The 18,772-nt window shown below is 36.4% G+C and overlaps 1 protein-coding gene across 3 annotated transcripts in view; it reads left to right on the forward strand.

The window, feature by feature from the left end:
• VPS13C (vacuolar protein sorting 13 homolog C) overlaps positions 1-18,772 on the forward strand; it is an 84,037-nt gene that overhangs the window by 52,330 nt on the left and 12,935 nt on the right. For all 3 annotated transcript variants that reach the window (XM_071754909.1, XM_071754910.1, XM_071754911.1), the window contains 21 exons: positions 633-897; positions 1,699-1,859; positions 2,324-2,445; positions 2,692-2,986; positions 4,351-4,737; positions 5,745-5,849; positions 6,589-6,753; positions 7,096-7,224; positions 8,673-8,806; positions 9,189-9,315; positions 10,598-10,833; positions 11,156-11,306; positions 12,310-12,450; positions 13,526-13,607; positions 13,713-13,782; positions 14,562-14,673; positions 15,600-15,713; positions 17,411-17,547; positions 17,799-17,880; positions 18,290-18,403; positions 18,654-18,729. In XM_071754909.1, coding sequence (XP_071611010.1) covers positions 633-897; positions 1,699-1,859; positions 2,324-2,445; positions 2,692-2,986; positions 4,351-4,737; positions 5,745-5,849; positions 6,589-6,753; positions 7,096-7,224; positions 8,673-8,806; positions 9,189-9,315; positions 10,598-10,833; positions 11,156-11,306; positions 12,310-12,450; positions 13,526-13,607; positions 13,713-13,782; positions 14,562-14,673; positions 15,600-15,713; positions 17,411-17,547; positions 17,799-17,880; positions 18,290-18,403; positions 18,654-18,729 — 3,205 coding nt within the window. The remainder of the gene's footprint in view (positions 1-632; positions 898-1,698; positions 1,860-2,323; positions 2,446-2,691; positions 2,987-4,350; positions 4,738-5,744; positions 5,850-6,588; positions 6,754-7,095; positions 7,225-8,672; positions 8,807-9,188; positions 9,316-10,597; positions 10,834-11,155; positions 11,307-12,309; positions 12,451-13,525; positions 13,608-13,712; positions 13,783-14,561; positions 14,674-15,599; positions 15,714-17,410; positions 17,548-17,798; positions 17,881-18,289; positions 18,404-18,653; positions 18,730-18,772) is intronic.

Genomic DNA, 18,772 nt, shown 5'->3' on the forward strand with positions numbered 1-18,772 from the left:
TCTGCAGCCATGACAAATGTCTGCGTTTGAAGATTGACCTTCAAACTGTAGAAGCAGAATTTCCAGTGTGTTAAAAACATTTTTTCCTTATTTTTCTTGTGATTTGCTTCTGAGTGTCCTAGGCTTTTTTTCCTCATTATAAGGAGAAATTTTGATTACTGAATCAAGCTATTTTTCCAGAATGTGCCTATTTATTTTCCAAATCTAAATGAGTGACAGTTTCTAAGTTAGTACTTGATTATCCTGTAAGTCTGTATTGGCAGTCAGTTGGCACGGCCTGTGTGTAATCAAAGAAATGTTTGTAAACCTGAGCTGCTGTTGAACATGGAGTTTGTACATGGTGAATGTGCTTTGGACTCCTGTGTCCCGTATCTTATTTTTCTCTGACAACCCAACAACTGTAAAAAATTCCCCGTGCTTATTGCAACATAAATATTTACTGCAAATCACAGAATAATACTTAAGTTTTCTGGAAATAACCATTCCTAAAATATTTTATGTAAAGCATAGGCATTGCTATATATGGGTTTTTTTTCCTCTTTTTCTTGAAACTGTAGTTGTTAGGAGCTCTCTTTTAAAGCCTTTATATTATTGTAGCTATTTATGTATGACAGACATGTTGTTAATTACAGGCATTTTCAGAAGGGACTGCATCCACGTTTGACTATTCTTTTAAGGAGACAGCACCTTTCATAGTGAAAAATGCCCTTGGTGTTCCTCTCAAAGTGATTCCTAGCTCCAATTTTCGGATAGTTGCTTCAGCTGGAAAAGAAAACATAAATGATGTAGAAATTGGTCAGAACATGGAACTGGAATATGCTGCCTTCGAGACACCCCAACGAGGAAAGGTGTCTGCATTGTACCGGCAAGAAAGCTCCGTCTTCTCTTTAAATTTAGGTATTATGCTAGGGAACACCATGTGCTATGGCATGTTGAGAAAGGGAAGATGGGGGAGTCAACATGGTAAAATTAAATGTGACCAAAATTCAGATGAAGTACATTGTGTTGAAACTGCTTTTCAATACTGATGACAGTTAAAAAAAATGTCAACTGGCTCTACTAGATTCATTTCTTTCTCTCCAGTTTTGTTTTAGACAGTGAAATGTACAGTATTTCTTCTCTTCTTTTGGGAGAAATGGAAGACATTCTAGTGGAGTCATAGACAGACCCTCCTAAAGACCACATACAGACATAGGCTTGTGGATTGAAATTCCTCTTCAACTTTTCTCAGATTCATGCTGCCATTGGGCTTTCTGTAGTTACCCGGTTACTGTTGAGGAGTTAAAATTTTTCTATTTTTAGCTTTGCCAGCAAATACTCCTAAAAGAATAGGATGTAACTGCTAATACATAGTATTCTGGGTTATTTTCCATTCCATTCCTTATAAGGATACTTGGCCATGATACAAAGATCTTGTTCTATGTTGCATTTTGCTAACTCACCCAACAAATACCTTTGTTTACTGTTGAGAGTATTTATTGAGCTATATATAAATTGTAATATAAAGTTACAGTCAAGAGTATTTTGACCTTAAAGGTTTCCTTCAATGCTGCTCAAATACAGTTTCAAGATGCTTTTGCCAGAGAGCGCTTTGGTGCTGGTTGCTGAATTTAGAGGAGCTATAGTGTTGTTCAGATAGAAAATGGTAATGTGGTTTGTTTTGCCTAATCAAAACTTCTGTGTATTTTTATGGATTAGAACTTCAAGGATATAAAGAAGTGGTAAACGTTCCTGTAGCCAAATCAGGCCGACGACTGTACAACATAAAAAATCTTCTTGTTGATCATTCAGACTCCATCATTGTACAGATAGATGCTACAGAAGGAAATAAGGTTATTACTGTACGATCTCCTCTGCAGGTAAAACAACCCAACCACACAAACCAAAGACCTCAAAGTGGTGGCATTCTCTGAGTGATTTTGGTTTTCTTCCTTGATGCATTTTTTTGAGATCATAGTTAAAGGCAAATTAAGTATAAAATTCCATTTATTACATTGATTTTTATTGGTATTCTGTATGTGTATGTCTTCCTGATAAATGAAAAATTTTATTTTTAGCTTTAACTTTTGGCTTTCTAATATCCTCAACATTGAGGCTGGAATATGTACTTTTTGTATGACTTAGCAAAAAGTAGCACGGTTTTCTCATATACCTGCCTGTTGTTCTCCTTCAGAACTGTGTTTCTTATTAAGATGCAGCAGTCTGTTTTGCAGGGGACTTAAATTCAATCTACTAACGTTGGTTTTCCTGTTGCTATTCATAGTTTTTGCTTCAGAAATTTGTACTATAGAAATGAAATTCAAAGTATGCATTTTGATCCTAGGTCAAGAACCACTTCTCAATCCCATTTATGATCTATAAACTGGATAGAAATGCCAAGTCTTTGGAGCCAATTGGCGTATGCAAGCCAGAAGCAGAATTTCATGTCCCTTTACATTCCTACAGGTACATTTCTTCTGTCCCGTAGGGGTAATAGTTATGAGACTGTTGCACAAATACAGCATTAATGTGGAAGCTTAAATTTCCACTTGAGACTCTTCCTGACTAGGCGATAAAACCCAAAATGCTACCTTTTCTAGGTAATCAGTGTCCTGCAATAGCCTTTCAGAATGATAGCAATTACTTTCAAATGAGTGAAGTAAGCTGTCAGTGCAAAGCTGTTGTGTGCCATCACCTATCTTCTTCCCACAGGTGTCATCTGTATGTTCGACCCACAGGAATGTTGGAGGGACAGTTCAGAGAGTCCATGACTTACATTGCCTGGAGGGAAGAGCTGCATAGGAGCAATGAAGTAAACTGCTTGTTACAGTGCCCAGCCACTGAGACAAACTTCTTGCCTCTAGTAATCAGTTCAACTGCTGTACCTGATGAACTGAAGTTTCTTTCAACTTATGGAGAGGAGTGGGATCCTGCCTACATTATCCACCTTTACCCTACACTGAGTGTGAGGAATCTTCTACCATACTCCTTGAGATATTTACTTGAGGTAAGTTACTTTATTGCTTTCTTTGTAAATCCTTTGCTTGATTTTAAGTAAGACTGTATTTCTTTAGAACTGGAGGTGAACGTTGTGTGTAAGGTAGTGAATGGTGATTTTTGTGTTTTATATTGCAAATGACTGAGTCAGCTGATGAATGGATTATGGGACTTCTGGGGATTAATTTAATGGTTTGGGAATTCTTTTTAATTTGAATTTCCCTGGTTGTGCCTTGCTTTTTAAATATTAATCCTGTATTGGACTGGTCTTTCTCTTTCACAGTCTTCTGAGACCCTGTTACAGTTTTGCAAATTGTATTGTTTCACAGGGAGAGGTGTTAAAAAAATCTGGAATTTTTGAAGCCTCTCTTCTATGTAGAAAACACAACTTCTTTCAATTCTAACACTGATTCTTTACTAAGGACTATTGCAAGGTCTTCCTTACAGAAATTTGAAGATGTATTTGTGGGATGCTATGCAGACTTTATAATTTAAATTATTTTCAGTGCCCAGTATTTCTTCATGAAAGCTGAGTTGACTTTAGTAAACAGAAAAGGTATGAGAAGTTAGAACTCTTACACTGGTTTGTTCTCTTTCATCCTACTTGCATAACTGGCTGTGGCATTTGTTCCACCTTCTGTGGCTCAGAGTACTCAAGTCCAGTGAAGGCAAGGAAAACTGGAAAGAGTGCCATTAGGATTTTGGACAGAAATGAAAGAAAGCTCTAAACAATGTGCCATTCCCTAGACTGATGAGCTAGAAATTAGTAATTCAAATCCATATCTGAAATGGGATGGGTATGTGCTTATTGCCTTCATATTCCTTGGCCACTCTCCAGTACAGTAAATTATACTGTTTCTCAGTAAAAATTAAAAAAGCTGTTGTAGGATGCTACTGCCTGAGGAAAGGTGCACTACCAAACATTTTGGCCCAGCTGCTGCTGTTCTGCCTTGGCCATTCTTTAGTGTAAGAAGTCCTGGCTGTATATCTTAAGCACAGTCCAGTTCAGTATTGCACCTAGTATTGTGAATTTATGAATAACAACTGATTGCAAAAATCCATTGGAAATCATGGAGGAGGGAAGGGATAGAGGCAGATGATAAGGTGGACCTAGTTTGCCTTCCAGAAATTTAGAATTAGGCAGGCTTTGCTGTCCTTCAAGAAAATCTTCATAGGATTACGCTCAAGTGAAAGTGATTGCAGGCTGGGACATATGATACTGAAGTATGTGAAGCATGTGCAAGAGAAGAATAAAATGCTGTTTTTAAATACATAAATTTTATATGTAAAAACCTTGATTCTCCCCTTTTAATTTTGCTACAGGGAAATTTTATATGTAAAAACCTTGATTCTCCCCTTTTAATTTTGCTACAGGGAACAGCAGAACCCTGTGAACTGGCAGAAGGAAGTGCTGCAGATGTTCTTCAGTCAAGAATTGCTGGAGAAATAATGGAGCTTGTGTTGATAAAATACCAAGGCAAAGACTGGCATGGGCATCTCAAAGTTCATGATGGGATGCCTGAATTCTTTGCTGTCCCCTTCACATGCCACTCTGCAATGATGACAGTAGATCTTTACATACATACTCGGCGAATCGGAAGCCGAATGATCTTGTCTGTGTTCAGCCCTTACTGGATAATCAACAAGACTTCCCGTGTTCTTCAGTATCGAGCTGAAGACACTCATGTCAAGCATCCAGCAGACTACAGAGATATTGTTTTGTTCTCCTTCAAAAAGAAAAATATTTTTAGTAACAATAAGGTATGCTTCTTATAGGCAGTGGTGGTGGTGTTTTAAAGTCGTTCTTCAAGGGGGAAGACACATTTTGTCTAAGGAATTTAGGGTTTAGATTTAAATCTATAGGCTTTCATTTGGATTCTACTCTCTTGATCTTATTTGTACTTCTCATAAGTATAAGGGAAGGCAGGCACACAAAAAGTCAACTGCAACTTTTCCCAGGTTTTGCGCTGCATCCCATTTGCTTACTTCCATCCTGGCCAGAAGCTGGCTGATGGTGTAGAGTGGTTAGGTCCTGAAAACTCAGAGGGTACTCTACTAGAAGACTGTTCCTGTGTGGAGAGGAATTCAATGTAGACATGTAAATGAGGAGAGTGGACTTGCTTTATAGTCAAAAGGAGGGTTGCTCTGAATCTTCCCATGGAAGCATTTTCCACTGAAGGGAGGAATCTTTTGTTTTACTCAGTTTGGTACTTGGACATACAAAATAGACAATGTGCAAGTATTCTGTCCTATGTTAAGTCCATTTCTTTTGTTTTGATTTTGTATTGATGTGATATTTGCACAGTCAAATGAAGAGTACTGTTGTGGTTTTTTCTGAAGTGGCTGTTCTTTCCTTTTAAAAAGCTTTTTTGACCCAACAGCAGGCAAAGAAATGGTTGAAGAAACAAGTTTTAACAAGGTGTTCTTTTGGTTATTTCCTCTTGAAGCACCACAAAAATGTAGATTTTTTTTTTTTTTTCCCCATCTGTGTGTAAGCCTATTGACACATGTTAATAACAGGACCTCTCTACTTTGCTACCTATTACTGTAACATCGTTTCCAGAACTCAGGCAAAACCTAAGAAATAAGAATGTGAATAGAGATACTACATGCTTAAACTGGTCTGAACTTATAGAAGCTTTTAAAAGCACTTAAATGAATTTATACTGCTGCATGCGATAATTGCACTCTATAATGCCTGAACTATAAAAAAGAAATTAATTTACTGAAGTACCATGTTCTTCTTTTCCTTTTTTTTTTGCGTGTAGATCCAGTTATGTATTTCAACTAGCACTTGGTCCAGTAGCTTTTCCCTTGATACTGTGGGAAGCTATGGGTGTGTTAGGTGTTCAGCTAATAACATGGATTATCTGGTAAGATTTCTGTGTTTTGTGGCATTCTCCTGGGGTTCTTTTGGCTTGGCTTTTTTTTTTTCCTTAAGACATTTGAGTCACTACTTGCACTGTGTAAAAATTAGGGAAATTATTAACATCTAGGGCAATAATTTTTATGCCTCAGCTATTTAGGTCTGCACCTGGCAATAAGTAGTTTCACTAACAGTCATTTCAGTGTAATTCATAAATGTGGTTTATCTAACAAATGCATGGGACTAGGCTGTTTGAATGTACAATGATTAACTCACATAGTGGCAATAAGAGTTCACAGTCAAAGTTTGTTATTGTTTGTTAGTGTTTAGATCTTCATTCAGCATCCTTATCCAAGATGAGATTTCCACAATGAGCAGCATAAGGAATACACTTTATGGTAATATGCAAATATGTGGGGACTTGTGTTTCTTTGTACTCTTGAACTGGTCTCCAACAATATAATAATTTTAGGTTGTCTTGATTTACTGTACAGGTATTCCTGTTGGAGTTTCCCCACAAATGCTACAGCTACTAAATCCTACAGCTAAAACTGTCTCTTTGCTGTTGTGTTGTGTTGCATAGTTTGATTGTAAAGCATGCTGTTTGGTTCTGTTATTCCAGGTGTTTAGAACAGGAATATTGTGTGCTAGACATTGTAATTAGAGTAATGTTGTCTTTTCTGTTTTGCCATTCTGACTTTTAGCATTGTTCTTGATGATTTGCTCAAATTTTCCTTGCTCAACAGATTGGAGTTAGCATCAAAATGAGCAGTTTTAACCTTACCAGGATAGTTACCTTCACTCCGTTCTACACAATAGCAAACAAATCTTCTCTGGAGCTAGAAGTTGGAGAGATGGGTCCTAATGGCTCTTTTCCAACTAATAAATGGAATTATATCACATCATCAGAGGTAATGTTCCATTTTTTATTTCCTTTGTATGTTATTGTAGTCTAGCAATCGGTCTCGAGTTGTCACTTGAGGAAAAAGTTCTCTTATAGAAGCTCTGTCACTTCTGATGGCATGACCTGGCTCCTTCACATCACAGGGCCACATAAACATCATAGTTTGCATATGTTGGTAAATGAATCAAGACCTTGAGTCACTATATTTAGATGAGATGTTCATCACTACATACTGGGGTAAGAACTGAGGCATTTGAAATAGTTTTAGTCACACAAGACTGTTTTCTTGCTGGCTTACTATTTTGAATATATATGAAATATTAAAGTCAAGCACTTTTCTTGTTTACAGTGCCTTCCATTTTGGCCTGAAAACTCCTCTGGTCAACTTTGTGTAAGAGTAGTTGGCTATGAGAGGTTGTCCAAACCATTCCTGTTTAATGCCCAGGATAATGGCACTCTACTGAAGATGGAAGAATTGGTGAGACTGTGTGTGTGTGTGGACTGTTCTTGATACTCCATTTTAGCCTTATGGTATTAAATGTAGTAAAGCTTGACTCAAGTCTGCAGTGCTGTTTATGTTTTCATAGCTGTGTGAAGTCAAGTTGACTTAGTTTTGACAAGCTTATAGGAAGATGAACAGCTCTATTGCTGTTACATTGCTACATCTCTAACATCTGTTCTGTTGCAGTGAGTATTTCTTAGGTGCCTTCAGTTGGCTTAGAAAGTTATCCAAAAACAGAATGCATGTTCTGTTTTCTTAATAAACTAATACATGTTGGATATATACTGTTCATGGTTAATATTTCAGTTAGTAGAAACTTAATTATTTCAGAACTCAGCCTAGCCTAGCATTAGGGAATGTGTATATGTGTAGCATGTTAAGACAAGTCTTTGGAGATAATAATACTTAATCAAAATTACCTCAGAGAGGTGACTGTGAACATAACCTAGCTCTCCAAGTCTGAAACAGCTCTAAAGTTTTTTGAACAAGATGTCATCAGTGATCTGGTATTCTCTTGATGCACTTAATTAGAATAGTGGAGTTTTTTTTCCCAGTTCTAAGACACTAGATGGCTTAGCTTTGCAAGAGAAGCCTTTCTAGTCCTGCATGTAGTGAGGTTTTACTACTACTCTGCAGAGAACCAAGTCTAATTTCTCATATTGCTCTGATATGAGCTGGAGGATCCATCGAATCATCTTGTTCAATGGCAGATGTGTCCCCTTTCACCGCTCCTCCATACCTGACAACACAGCTAAACTATCAATTTATCTTGCTAGACAAGCATTTCAGAAAGCTATCTGAAGAGACAAAGAGACTATACATAAAGGAAAGCATATGAGGTACCTCCTTTGTGTAAGCCAATAATAAAAATTGTGCTGTGCATGTCTCGGAAGTATCTTGCAAATAGGAAGGAAGCAGGATCCTGAAAGCCTTAAGAAGAAAAACCTGAGTTATTTGTTCTGAGGTTTGATCAAAAGGACCTTTCTACTCAGTGATCTGTTTGCTAGTACATTATTGCTGTATTTGTCATACCTTTAAAAGCTGTGTGCTTGTGTAGAGTAATCTTTCAGATTTTCAAGGAGTATACAGGAAATGGCAGTTTTTAAAAATAAGTTTTGTAACAAAGGGAAGGGAATGCTTGGCTGTAATTTTTACTTAGCCAAAGCAGTTCTTTAAAATGTTTTAAGTTGATTAAAATTTTTCATTTAAGTTGAATTAATAATTAGTTTGCGGATGCTACTGATGTCTGTTTTAAACCAGTGACCAATATGTTTGAGTTTACTATTACCAGATCATGTAGAGTACATTTCCCTTTTTTATTTTTCACAGACTGATTAAAGACTTACCTGAAAGTGACATTTTAGGATGTTCTACCTTGAATTTGTGCATAGAACAAATATTGAACTGTCTAACTTTCTTCCCAGAATGGGGGCTTACTGGTGGATGTAAACGTGTCTGAGCATTCTACTGTCATAAGCTTCTCAGATTATCATGAGGGAGCTGCTCCAGCTCTTATTGTTAACCATACTTCATGGGACTCTCTCAGATACAAACAGAGGTATGTGAAAGAAAACCATTTGACCATTGGTGGTTTAACCAGAGTGTATGCTTTGTGAAGAAAGTAGGTCTCTCTTATGGTACCTTGAAAAATAGAAACCCCCCTCTTCTTTATTATGTTCTTTTAATGAAGTATTTTTGTCTATTTCTTAGCAGTCTTCATAGTCTGAGAAAGTGGAGAGAATGAAATGGGAGTCTAGATTTTAGGTTACGAAGGGCCTAGCTGCAGTTGGACTTGTTTGGAATGGGTAGCCTAGTCCCCTCCTGCCTCACCCCAGGAACCTGGAGGGGTGGAGTATATAGCATGGTGATCTGCTTGCACTACTTCAATCTGGTCTAACCAGTGAATGCTGTCATACTGCTCCTTTTCTTTTAACCTGCAGTGGATTACAAGAGGAAATGGAGTTGAAACCAAAGCAAACATGCCTGCTTGCATGGACAGATCCAACTAAACCAAGAAAATTGACCTGGGGCTATGCCCAAAATTTTGGTGAACAAGACCTACTTAAGGTAACTTTAAGAATGGGGGAGGTAAATGCTGAACCAATCTAGAACTATAGTAAGAATAAAAATAGCTGGGAAAAAGCTTCTTCAGTAAATTTGCATCTGTCTCGTCCTGCAAGAGACTTTTGAGCCTACTCTCAAGTAGCAAGATACTGAGATTCGTATAATTGGAGGACTGAGCACAAACTCCAGCCTGTATTTTCTTTGATTTTCTTTGCTATGAAAGAAGAAATGTCACATATCTATGTCCACATGTAAAAATCAGTAATTTTCTAGCAGTGCTTCAAATGGCATTGGCATCTCCCTAAACATGGAGAAAAGCTCTGATTGTTGCAAATCTCACTTCCTATGGGAACTGCTTGGAGCAAAATTCTGAGTTTCTTCATAAGAGCTGTTTCAGTGTTTGTAACTCATGCAATATTAAAATAGGAAAATGTGTTAAGTGGGGGCAAAATAACAATGTTATAGATGGAAAATGAGCGGGGCAAAGAGGGAATCTCTAGGATATGACTGGGCAAGGGTTCTATTACAGAATGGGGAACCAAGCCTTGATGGAGGAATATTTTTTTCTCACTTTTTTTTTTTTTTTTTTCCTGTTGACTAGGCACAGAGATAAGAGAAAATAGTAGGTAAAAGAAGGGACAGGAAAGCAAGTTAGTGTTTCAGTTATACTGGGAATGGATTTAGTTTCTCACAGCTGAACTCCAGCAGTTAACCATTTAAAGGAGGCTTTACTATATAAGCAACGTCCTGGGTTAAAACTTCTATGTTTAAAAATGTTCTTAGTTTGAAACTGATTTCCTTAGTATGTAATTGTGGTCACATTCACAATTACTTTGGGCTTTTAAGGAAAGGGTTTTGACTATCTCAGTTTTGCCTTGCAAATTACTAAATTTGTTAAATAAGGAGTATCTGCATTTAAAGAGCAGAGATCTTAATCATTGCCTGTTTTTACTGTTTCTTGGTGTATAATTTAATGCCTTCTTTCATCACCTACGATTCTAAGTCTTCTCTTCTACTGTCAGGGCCTTAGTTTCTTAATAATATCTAATATTATTCTAATATACAAATTTTTCTGGAATGCCTAGTTTTCTGAAGGAAAATCTTTTAGATGGGATACAGGATGCCACCAAATCATCATGGTGCAGTCAACTGAACAAACAAGAAACATACTGAGTTCTTCTATGAATGTAGGCTAGTCAACTTCCTTGCTCATAAATGTACAGCAGCATCATGGGTTTACTCCTGTCATGTACTAAAAACAGAATTGATTTTTTTCCCAATGCAGGATGAGTGTGGCCAGTTCCCTTACAATGCAAACACTCAGATACATTGGGTGTCTTTCCTGGATGGACGCCAGCGAGTGCTGCTTTTCACAGATGATGTTGCCCTGGTTTCTAAAGCACGACAAGCAGAGGAGCTGGAGCAACCTGATCAAGAAATAAACTTGTCAATCCATAGTCTTGGGCTTTCTCTTGTTAACAATGAAAACAAAAAAGAAATCTCTTATATAGGAATTACGAGGTACTGCACACAGATGTAAAAGTATTTTGCATTATCAAGATTTGACAGCATGTTACAATTTTAGCAATACAGTTGAGTTGAAGGGGACATTTTCAAATGCAGTTAATATATATGGAACCTGTTTAAGTAAAATTAAGTTATTCCTTTACTCCTATATTTAAGTTTTATTACATAGGATTTAACTTCCTTGTTTCTTAGCTTTTATTGAAAAGAAAGAAAACAGGGTTTTTTTGAACCTGAAAAATTACCTTTTTACATAGTTCGCATACATAAGAAAGGTTTAAGTACTTTTAAATTGTTAATCTTGTTATTTGTCTTGCAGTTCTGGTGTTGTCTGGGAGATGAAACGGAGACAAAAATGGAGACCATTTAACCAAAAGCAAATAAACCTGTTGGAACAAGCCTACCAAAAGTATCTTTCCAAGAGTGCTTTCCACACTCCAGGCTGGCATAAACTAGACACCAACACAGAGGTATGTTTTGGGATTTTAGTGTTGAAATGATCACAGAACAGGTGCAACAGTTAAAACAGACTTCTGCTTTGCTAAGTAAGGATAGATGCTGCATTAAGAGAAACATAAACAAAAAGCAAACTTCTTTCAATAGTTTCACATTTTACCCTGTGGAGTGTTTTGATACTGAGGCAATACTGAGGCAATATTGAGGTATTTTCTGAATGAATGTCCAAAAATTTTGCTTTTGTGTGGTAAAAATGATTGGTTGATATTTGCATGTTAGTTTCAAACCTGTAATTTCTTTCGTGTAACTTAAATTCTTTGCAGAAACCTTGTTTTGAGCTTTTTGGTAAGCTGCAGTTCCCATTACTGGTTATGATAAAGGAGCCTATAGCACTCAAAGATGACTGAAATTAATTCACTTACCTGAGCTTCTTCAGACATTATATATACCTGTATCCCTTTCATAGATTTAACATGTTGAATTGTCTTAAGTAAAATAAATATTTTACAGTAGCATAATCAGGCTTGTTTCCTATATCATAGTTTCATTTGAATGCTGTATGAACACTTAGGTTTTTTACATATCAGTAATGCATTTTGAGTATGTGGTATCAAAAACTTATGTCTGTAAGCTGTTATCTTTGACTTGGAATAAAGGAGAGCTATATAACTTGTTTCATATAACTTAGAAAGTTTCAGGATCGAGGTAAAACCATCACCTGGGGAGATAGTCAGATGCAGGGATATATCTTCAGTTATGCCAGTGTAAGATATAACTGATGAAGACATGACACATGACACAGAGGTTCTGAAGTTACAGTGTGATGTGCTTATCAGACTGCCCTCTTGTTTTTCATTGCTTTGCACACAGATCATTGGATTGAGTAATTCAGTAGCTACATGGGCATGAAATAAGGAAAAAAGCAGATTTTATTTGATAATTTGTTTACTAGTCACGTAACATGTTACTATTTCTCTAATTAAACTGTGTCTTAGTTCTGCTTTCTTACATTTCCAGGTGAATTTCAGCAAGGCTCCGATGGAAATGCGTCTCCCAGTCAGATGCAGCATCCGGCGCAACTTCCTGTCAGGAATTCAGGTGGAATTCAAACAGTCACCTCACCAAAGAAGCTTACGTGCTCAGTTGTACTGGCTGCAGGTACACTTTTTCATCATGTTCTATAAACCCAACAGATCCTTTAAGTCTTTATTTCATCCATTTGTATGCAGAAGTATCCCCAGGTCTTACGTATGGGGTGCTCTGCTCCCTTTGTCAGAGTAGCAGAAGTGCTGTGAATGCTCCACTGATGGGAAAGTACAGCAGAACTGCCATCCTAGGATTTTGCAAGTAGCAGGGGAAAAAATCCACATAATTGTGGGTTATGGTAAAGCAGGGTGCTCTAATGGAAAGTTAATTTCTAAAGAGAGGTGTTTTCATATGAAAAACACACAAACAATAACCTCAGTCTTTTTAAAAATTTGTTAACCATAGTTGGTGTGTAGTCATGTAACACAGTATTCTAGAAACTGTATCTAGAGGTTCAGAGATCTTCAGTACAAAAACTACCTGTCTAATGGAAAGCAGATAATAGACATTTGAATACTAAAAAGTAGTATGCAATAAAACATCTGCAAGTAAGCTTTAACAGTGGATCAGTGTGCAACACTTGCACCTGACTATCGTGCTCCAGTCAGTACTAATTGTGTTGCTAAATTAACCAGTAGAGCACTAGAGCCTGCACTAGTAAAAAAATGTTTTGTCATAGAGGAAAGTGATGAGAAACCTATGTTGTCATCTTTTTCTCTATCTGCTGCACTTCAGAGTCCCCCAGGGCAGGGCAGTCACTGAAGACCCTGTTGCTGATTTTCCTGAGCAGCTTGTGAGGAAGAGTTTCTTCTTTCCTTTTATTTTTATTTTTCCCTGAAGGTAGTTTTCACTGTTAAACTCAATGCACACCATCAGCTGCAGACCCCCTAAATGAATCTTTGGAGGTGTGAACCTGTGTAAGCATCCCTTGTGCAAGGGATGTTTCAGTCATCTGACTTGTTATACCTAAAGAGGTAACACTCCCTAATAGTATCAGAGTAATCCTTTTCATCTTTTTCTCCTTCCTCCCAAATGAGAAGGATGTTCTTCTTGAACACAATCTATAAACAAGTTTCTCAAGCATTCTGAAAGCCATATAGTCTTTTTTGTCATTAAAATATTCCTGTAATTATGCAATGATTTTTAGGTTGATAATCAATTACCAGGATCGATATTTCCTGTTGTATTTCACCCTGTGGCCCCTCCCAAGTCAATTGCTTTGGATTCAGGTAAGAGAAAGCTCTTAGTAATATCAGATTTATCCATCCCTGAAAGCAGTAACTTGCTAATGTATTTTATGCATATGCCTAGATATTTTTTTCTTCTCTATTTAGAACCAAAACCCTTCATTGACATCAGCATCATCACTAGATTCAATGAATACAGCAAAGTACTACAATTCAAGTGAGTTAAACACTGTGTTGTAATACAATACTAGAGATTTAACACATTCTAGAAGTGAACCATGTTTTAAAGTTGATATTCTCCTATCCAAGCAACTTTTGACTTCAGACTGAGTTCTTAACATTCTGATGTTTTTGCCAGGTAAGGACTGACCACATGGGAGGACTGTCATGCAGTTTCTTTAGTAGTCAGAATTATTTCTGTCTTGCACTACAATATGAGAGTTGCATCTCTACCTGTTTGCTCTACAGATCTGGGTTTATTGGGTGCTCTGACAACAGAGAGCTCATACAGTCTCTAATGTACTCCAAAGCATTTATTCTATTGTGAAATACAGACATATTATCTAAAGAACCTATGTCTTGAGTTTTTGTACTAAAAATGAGACAAAAAGTTAAACTAATGGTTTCTAGTGCAAGTATCTGGATAAAATGAATACTCAGTAATATGACTTTGGGAGAAATGCAGTTGGATAAGAGGAAGAAATATATTGGTTAGGTTATGCTGTGGAGCACAGGGAATCCTAATGTATGAATATAAGAAGCATTTGGAGATGGTTAATAATTTTAGGTAAATTCTGAAAGTGTTAAGATACAAATTATCTATGGTAATGTGTAGTGAGGCTGGTAAGCCTTTCTAACTGTAAATAGGCAGTTGATATTGTAGATCATCTTATATGCACTATAAATATGCATAAAAACTCTGCAGTTATGTATGGAAGCAGGTGATATTAATTGAAGCATCTACAAGTATACACTGGTTTTTTCCCCCTATTTTAGATACTTCATGGTTCTTATTCAGGAAATGGCACTGAAAATTGATCAAGGATTTTTAGGAGCACTTAATGAACTTTTCACTCCATCTACAGACCCAGAAGCTGAAAGACAAAGGGTAAAGTATAAGAGAAACTGAATTTTATCAGAATAGGGCCTTTTTGATAACACTGGTAATTTTCTGGTTCTTTCAGTTTTAATGAGGAAATAATTTTCAGTGAAGCACTGTTATTTCTGTTAAACATTGGCTGTAAGCATTACTAATTGATGGGGCTGAGTTACTGCTGCTTGACTACATATAAATATATTCTAGACTTCTCATGGTTTTAATAACTGGTAACATCATTTTCAGCTGCCTCTTGTTAATGGTTGTGGATGAAATATGGTGAGGGTTTATGGAGTGGACTTCTAATTTTTAGTCTACAGTGTCTTGTCTTCAGAGAGCAGAAGGAACAGATTTTCATGGCTCTGAGTTTTGTATAGGTGGATAGTATTCAGAAAGGTCACAATTTGTCCTAATGTGCATAGGAGAGTCATTCTTACAATTTTCTTAAGTATATGCAGCTGTCTGCATTAATTGTAATTTTGTAAATTTTTAAAAAGCACCACTAAGTCTAGTAAGTTTTTCGTGTTATTACTATTTCTAAATTATTTTAGAAGTGAAACAATTGATTGGGGAATTTAAGGGAATGTCAGGAAATATAGCATAAAATGGAAAAGTCTGTCTGAAATTGCTGTGTTTTTGGGGATTTTTTTTGTTGGTTGGTTTTTTTTGGATTTGTGTGTCTGTTTTGGTATATTTTCTTTGTTTTAACCTGTGAGTAAAGAAATGTATTGATATAGTTATAATCCAGTGTATAGAGTTAATTAATCTATTTCCAGTGTTGGAGATACTGGCTATTTAACTAGTTAGCTAACTGTTTTATTACATTTGACCACAATTACTATTTCTGATGTTACTTAATATAAATATATTTGTATAAAATTAGTAATTATATTACATATATGTTGATGAGAAATTTTTTTTTTTTTAAATAAAACTAGTCTAAATTAATTCAGCAAGATGTGGATGCACTTAATACAGAGCTAATGGAGTCTTCTCTAACAGACGTGTCAGTGCTCAGCTTCTTTGAGCATTTCCATATTTCTCCAATTAAGGTATGTAGTAGAGATACTTTTGGTTAATAAAACATTTTATATCAAATACCTCGATCCTTATAGTAAACAAATCCTCTTATCAGCCTTCAGGGTAACTGTAGTCTCCATACTGTCTTTCTACTGGTAATTTTTTAACATTCTCTTGAACTTAATACTTTGTTGGAAAACATTTAGTTCCCCATGAGCATGAACAGACCCTTAACCTTTGCTAAATGTGATGATTCAATGTGCATAATAATGAGTAAAGCCAGATAACATGCTGATCTGAAGGTATCCAAGCAATCTATGGTAAACTGTAATAAAATATACTTTCATGGGCTTGTCTTCATTACTCTCTTGAACCAGCTGATTTTTTGGAGCAAGGGAAGAAGGATCATCAGTAACTATAAATTATTCTGAATCAAAAGAATGCTGTCGTAAGGCTATCAGATCAAATAAGACTTTTTTTTTTTTAATATAATGTATAAAAGACAGACATAAACCCCAATACAAGTTATTAAATTCTCACACTTTTTTTTCACTTAATTTTCACTTAATCCACTAAATATCTGTTATGGTACACTTAAATTCTTGTGTTATTTATTTTCTATTATGACTTTGCTTATAAACCTGTAAGACTGTGAAGCCACGGAAAACACCAGAGGAGGAAGACACTGTATTTTAATGTTACTCTCTAGCTAGTCTGTTTACAGCTGTTGAAGAGGTGGTTGTTATTTTCAGTCTCTTTTACATCTTTATTTAGCAAGTGCTGCCTGTGAAGTACAGGAATGGGCTTCTTTTTCTCTCCTGTTTTTCACCTTACTTCAGTGACACATTTCAGTATTCTAAACTCCCAAGACAGGAGGGCCAGGCTCTTCCTTGGGTGCCGAGTGGAGCCTCGAGGTCCCTGGAGCTTGTTGAGCTTAGAGGGTGTCCTGCTTTGAGACAAACAGGGTAGAAAAAACCTGTCTAGGACAGCACCAGCAGCTGCCAGGCTGTTGATGTGGCAGTGAGAATGAGGAGCAGCTGAGGCTATGGGAGGAGAGGGTGGTTCAGGTGACCCAAATGGGTCAATCAGGGTACTCATTCCCAGGGTGCTCAGTACAAAATGGCTCCCAAGAGAGCTCTCTGGTGTGCTGGGTGGTCTGAGGCCTGTCTACTGTGGTGTGGCCTTTTGGAAAAGATGAAAATTGGGAGTCTTGAGAAAGTGAAATCATTCAGGTTGGCTGCTGTGCTCTCATTTTAGCAAGCGGGAGGGAGAAGTATTGGTTATGAACAAAGGAGAAGATAAATAATTTTCTGTTGCCCTGTTTATCCTTAATCAAAATGTGTGGATTTCTTTTACAGTGTAAGAGATGGCTGTCTGAAGTTCATGTGTTTCCCCAAAAGACTGACTAATTGCAAAAATACACAAGTTATTGAAGTAAATCAGAATTTAAAACCTGGGAATTAACCTTCACCTAGTTAACATGTTATTTCTCTCATTGTTTACAAATAATTTTAAAGCTGTAAACATAATAAAAATTCAACTTTAGGACAATTTGACATTTCTCTGAAAATACAAATAATGCTGTCTTTTTTGAAGTTGTATATTTCCTTAAAGTGAGTAAAAATATATCAGTTTTGCCATTGGTTTGTTTACATGCACAGCCCACAACCTGTCTAGTGTGTCTTTTCTCTCTTGATTTGGCTTATTTTACTTATTTTTATCTTGACAGTTGCATTTGAGTCTGTCTCTGGCTTCTGGTGGAGAAGCATCTGATAAAGAGGAAGAAATGATAGCCATCCATTCTCTGAATTTGCTGTTGAAAAGTATTGGAGCTACTCTGACAGATGTGGATGATCTTATTTTCAAGTAATTTCATAAAGAATATTAATTTTTAATATTTTGAATAAAGCTACTCTACATTTAATAATGGGGTCCATTACAAACTTTGCAGGCTCACTATAGTATAAATGTGTTCAAGCTGTGGGAAAGGAGAGGGAGGAGCTTAGGCTCCTTTTTAAGAGAACAGGGCTTCAGGATTATATGAAGATAATGAAAAAGTAAGAAATTTAGAAGGAGAAAGTGAATCTCTAACTAATGTGTTCTTACTTGTCTTTCAGACTGGCTTTCTTTGAAATTAAATACCAGTTCTACAAGAGAGACCAACTGATGAAGAGAGTTGTTAGACATTATAGTGAACAAGTAAGCTTGTTTAGTCAAGCCTTTGTGTTAGATTTTGGGCATCTTGCAGCATGTGGAAAATGAGAGAAAAGCTGAATATCTCTAAAAGCGGCTATTTTTTTAGTTCTTAGATCTAAAATACAAATATAGTGGCTTATTATGAAAATGTTGTAAATACAAAAGCATCCCAAAATGATTTCAAGAATTCTAAGCAATTGAGTCTGTTCTTCTTAATTGTATTTTTCTTCAACAAAGTATTCTAATTGCTATTCATATCTATATGACACTTTTTCCCTGAGGCTCTGTTTATTCTGGTAAGAGTATGTAATTGAATACTCTTATCACTTTGCTTGGGTTGTCTTGGGTTCTAACATGGAACTATTTATAGCTATAGTAACAGTGCTTTTTTTACCTTCCCCCCATTATTTAGTTCCTGAAACAGATGTATGTCCTTGTACTTGGGTTAGATGTACTTGGAAATCCATTCGGCTTGATCAGAGGCTTGTCTGAGGGTGTAGAAGCTTTCTTCTATGAGCCTTTCCAGGTATGACTTCCTGATTTTTTCTACTGTGTATGAATAGTAGGGTTGTAGTTTTGTTGTCACTGCACTCTACACCCTCAACAGTTAAAAAAAGCAGTAAACTTTTATGTCAACTTTAAAGAAGTGACATATGCAAATGGCCTTACTTTCATCAACTGTGAAGGTGTTGCTAGTTTTTCTTTAAACAGATACTTAAAATACAGTTTATTGCTATTCAAAATAAGTTGGGTTGTTTTTTGGTTTTTTTTTTTAGGGTGCTGTTCAAGGACCTGAGGAATTTGCTGAAGGCTTTGTAATTGGTTTTAGAAGTCTTCTTGGACACACAGTGGGTATGTATCAAATTATTGCTGTTTTAGTAAACTAGGTTAACTC

Source organism: Heliangelus exortis, chromosome 11, assembly GCF_036169615.1.
Source record: "Heliangelus exortis chromosome 11, bHelExo1.hap1, whole genome shotgun sequence".
Lineage (NCBI taxonomy): Eukaryota > Metazoa > Chordata > Aves > Apodiformes > Trochilidae > Heliangelus > Heliangelus exortis.